The sequence below is a fragment of the Elephantulus edwardii genome, unplaced genomic scaffold (genome assembly GCF_000299155.1).
Source record: "Elephantulus edwardii isolate Elephantulus edwardi_28Jun2011 unplaced genomic scaffold, EleEdw1.0 scaffold00044, whole genome shotgun sequence".
NCBI lineage: Eukaryota > Metazoa > Chordata > Mammalia > Macroscelidea > Macroscelididae > Elephantulus > Elephantulus edwardii.
In genome coordinates, this window is record NW_006399794.1 from 5611096 (window position 1) to 5615985 (window position 4890).

Below are 4890 nucleotides of genomic sequence, written 5' to 3' on the forward strand. Positions count from 1 at the left end.
CATCAGTTGCTCTGTAGGAAAAGCTGAGGCAATCTGTTTCCATAAAGGGGATGTGTGTGTGTGTGTGTGTGTGTGTGTGTGTGTGTGTTCCATAAAGATTTATCCTTGAAAACCTTATCAGGTAATTCTACTGTGTCTAATAGTACAGCTAGGAGTTGGAATAGACACAACAGTGGGTACGGTAAATTTATGTTGAACCTTAAAAAAACAGCAAAGCTGTTTTCTAAACTGGCCTTGTCATTTTATATTCCCATCAGCAACATATAAGAGTTTCCATTTTACGTACCCGTGCCAACATTCTCAAATATCTATCTTTTTCTTGTAGCCATTCTAGTATATATGAAGAGGTACCTCAGCATAATTTTACTTTGCTTATTCTTGATAATGAATGATGTTCAACATTTTTTCACATTGTCTTAATCATTCATGTATCATTTTATGCTATTTAATATCTTTTATATTTGTTTTCCTTTTATTGAATTCTAAAAGTTCTTTGTATATTATAGATAGAAGACCTTTAAAAGATAGGTGATTTGCAAGTATTTCCCTCTATCTATGGCTTGTTTCTAATTTATTGGAATCATTTGCAATGTAAAATTTTAAAATAAAATTTATTCGATTTTTCCCTCTTTTATGGGTCATGCTTTTGGTGTCTAAAAAAAAAACCTTGATCTGCTCAGGATCTCAAAGATTTTATCATATATTTTCTTTTAAAAGTGTTATAATTTAAGTTTTTACATTAAATCTCTGATACATTTATATTAATTTTGGTTTATTATGTGAAGTAAGGATCTGAATTAATAATTCCCAGCATCATTTGTTGAAAGTGTAATTTCCTCAATGTCTTAGCACTGCATAGTGCTCTATTGAGTAGATGTGCCATAAATAGTTCATTCCTCCATTCTCCTATATTTGACAATTAAAGTTCTTCCTCATGTTTTAAAATGAAAAGAAATGCTGTGGCGAATAACTTTGTGTATATATGTTTTTCTGTTTTGAAGAGGTATCTTCCAGGTAGATTCCTTGGAGTGGGATGACTGGTCAAAAGGTAAAAGCAGATGTAGTTTTGTTAGCTACTGCACTATTTCCCTCTAGAAGACTCACACCAATTTTTATCCCCACTAAAGTGTCTTTTTCTTATAGCCTCACCAAAAGAATGTTTTGTAATGCTTTAAAAAAAACTTTCTGTTATTCTGTTAGGTGAAAAATGGTATTACAATGTTGCTTTAAATTATGTTTCTTTAATTATGTTTGAGGGCCAGTTTTTGCTTGTTTTTCTGAATTATTTGTTCCCTTTTCCCATTTTTCTATAAACAGCTGTATTTCTTGATTCTCTTTTTATGAGAACGGAAACTTATTTGGTGGAAATGGTCTGTTTTATTTGGGAGAATTATTGCAGTGTGTGGTTTGTGTAACCTGAAACCTGGCCCTTAAGAAACAAACTTTGAGTGGAAATTCTAGTGGGTTTGTTCTACAGAAAATGTCAACAAGAGAGATGTGGGAGGCATGAGTGTGAAAGATCATGCCGACTCAGGAGCAGGCTTGCTGACCTGGCCTACTTATCAAAGATTTGACACTTCTCTGATTCACTCCTGTTTTGTTCCTCAGACATTGATGAATGTGAAAATGAACTCAACGGAGGCTGTGTCCACGAGTGTCTGAACATTCCAGGCAATTATCGCTGCACTTGTTTTGATGGCTTCATGTTGGCTCATGACGGTCACAATTGTCTGGGTAAGGAGACCTTCAAAATGATGATCCTCCTTTGCATGTCTTCCAGCACCTCTCCTTTTTCTCTCCTTTGATAAAAACACACCAACTGAGACAAATGCAGGATAGAGATGTGTGTTTCTGTTTCCTATGAAATCAGGCTCTCTTAGAAAGTCGGATGAACTATTTTTCATTTTTATGTGATGATTCATAAGATAAATCCTCCATTTGCCTGAGGAGATGAATGGACAGTGTCATCATTATTTATTGATGATCAAGCATTGATTTGTAACTTTTAAGATTTCAGTCTTATATTTAAAAGGTATTTAGTTATAGAAGTTTCTTTACTTCTTTTATAAAAAATTTTTATTCATTCATTGTTGCACATTTTCTTCCTTCCCCCTGTGTCTTTACTTCTGTAAGCATCTCTATTTTGGAACTAGGTAGAACTCCTTGTCTTGAAAGACTCCAAATGTGTGCTTGGATTTTAGCCAGGTAGAGTCTCTCTGGTGGTTTTTTTTTTTTAAGAGAGAGAAAGACAAACATAAACTTTCCATTAACATCTTCCTAGTATTCCACAAACCAGAAACATCTGCTGGAGTTTCCATTGCTGTGTTAAGGACTGCAAAAGGTGTTGTCTACATTGGTTCTTTATGACAGGAATAAAACAGAACCTAGAAATATCAAGCAGTTGGATGGAATTGAGTGGTGGATGGTCTTGAGGATGCAGCATACCTGGCAGGCACGTCTGTTTGCATCCTCGTGCTGCTTATATCAGTTGTACAAGAAGACACCCACCCCCATGTCAAATGATGTTGATAGCCCTTTTTGTGGTTAAATTGTTGATGTCCATGTAGAAGCTTGGCCCAAGCCCTGGCTCTGGAAAGGCAGCTGTTCAGATGTCCCTTAGGGTGCATAGGAATGATCAGCTGATATAAACGCTTTGAGATTAGCATAAAAGACGCTGGATGTGTACAGACAGAGCTTAGTTTTTGAGTGATAGGGATGTACTATTATACGCTAGGGAAGGGAATATTTATTTTTTAACTCAACCCTTGTATGGCCTTTATTCTATTTTAGTCTCACCTGGAGCCCCATCCTGATTTAGACCCTGTCCCTTCTTATGTGTGAGAAGTCAGGCTTATGCGGGCACAGACCATTTGGCCTTCTAAGTCCAGAGCTGAGTCAGTGAGATCTGCTTTAGGGTGAGGTCATCAACAATCCCTCTGCAGACTTTCTAAGCAGTCAGGATCACAAGGAGACACTTTTAAGAGACATTGTTGGGGGCGGGGGGGGGGTTAGAGACATTGTTGGAACAGGAAACAAACCAACATCAACCAACTTAAAACTCAGAAAAATAAATTGGTTTCAATATTTGATTTGTTTTGGGAAGCATATAGAATGCTTTCTTTTTTTTTAAGGGAAATCTCACATTCCTCTTTGATTTGCCAACAGTGACATACTGAGGATTTGTGTCTGGTAGCACTAACATCTTCCTACTGTTACACACACAGAGAGAGAGAGAGAGAGAGACAGAGACAGAGACAGAGACAGAGACAGAGAGACAGAGAGACAGAGAGAGCTTGACACTCACATCTTCCTACTATTTGAGAGAGAGAAGAGCTCCCAGGAGAGGATCACTTTCTCGCAGGGGCAGAGTGTGAGCTTTCTAAGAGTAAGGAGCAGAGCCATGAGGATTAAGGACTTGGGTCAGGGCTGGGTGGAGTGTGGCTCTGGGTCAAAGCCTGCTCAGAAATCTCTAGGCCAGAAACACAGAGTAACACAGATACTTCAGCTGAGCCTCTCCATGTCCTCATCTCTGGGATTCTTTTGTAGAATCTGTAGCATCTGTAGCTGTGGACCCCATGTTTTCTTTGCCTCACGGAGAGATCCTGACCACTTACTAACTAGATGCAAGATGCTAAGGGTTCTTTTTTTGTCATTTTTATTGGTCTACGTAAAATCATTCTTATGCATTGTGTTTTGTACATGTATTTTGTATTTTATACAATCATTAATATATGTTTTTTGTCTTTTATTTAAATTGGGGTTTTAATTTTGTTTTTCAGATGTATTATATTTTATATAATTAATTACCATTGCTCTATGCTCTTTATCCCCTGTCTTTTCAAGTCCATATTGAACATTTCCCAATGTTCAGGATCTTAGGAAAATATAAGAATATAAAGTGGTACATTTGGAAACCAACACCCAGTACACACAGACTTCTCTGCCATTCAGACTTGCAAAGGATAAAGTATTTTGTGATTAAAAAAAGCAGCTCAGGATCAAGCTCAGAGCTTTTGTGAAGTAACATTTCCTGAGTTCTCTGGGTTGACCCATCACTTCTCCTTGCCCCCTAACTGCACATTAGCCATGAATGTATAAGCCAGAATATACAGAGTACAAAAACTATGGTGCTCTGAGATTCTGAATGAAAATCCAAATATGGCTGACTTCACCCAAATGTGATTTCTGTTTCTTGAGTGTCTGGGAGTGCTGTATGGACTTCATCTTTAGAGCAGAGTTTTCAATCCTAGACACGTGTTAGAATCACTTCTAAAGGAGAAGCTTGGGCCATGACGTTTTAAAAACACACCATTGTCTTGTTGTCATGTTTCAGAACCACCCTCTTTTTTCTGTGCATTTTAATTGCTGAGGAGGAGATTGCCCATCCTTCTCCAGTTGAGCAGCTGGTGGGTGCGAACTGCATGCCTTTGAGGTTGCAGCACAGCTTTTTACCCTGAGGCCACCAGAGCTCTCTCATCATTGCCTGAGATTGGTGTTTTTAAGCATCCAGTATTGTTATATAAAAATCTCTGAAGGTAGGATTGGGCATCTAAGGTGCAGCCAGAGTTGAGAACCACTATTTTGTAGTCTGGAGAAGCTTAGAAGATTAGAGAGAACTTCTGGAGAAGCTTAGAGCGCTATATTTATATACGTAGACACATACCCATGCTCCCCAGGGAACGCTGTGACTTCATGGCAAGGAGCTGTGCTACAATCCCAAAGGCACTTGATTCGAGGCTACCAGCTGCTCCGTGGGAGAAGGATGGGCGATCTCCTCTCATGTGATTAACTGCCTGGGGGGGGGGGGCGGACACCCACCAGAGGGTCAGTTTTTACTTGATGGAACATAACAACAACAACACACACACACACACACACTCACTTTTTTTA

The 4890-nt window shown here is 38.5% G+C and overlaps 1 protein-coding gene across 1 annotated transcript in view; it reads left to right on the forward strand.

The window, feature by feature from the left end:
* The window catches only part of SCUBE2 (signal peptide, CUB domain, EGF-like 2), a 106695-nt gene that overhangs the window by 19290 nt on the left and 82515 nt on the right, over positions 1 to 4890 (forward strand). The window contains 1 exon segment of the mRNA XM_006885598.1: positions 1609 to 1734. Coding sequence (XP_006885660.1) covers positions 1609 to 1734 — 126 coding nt within the window.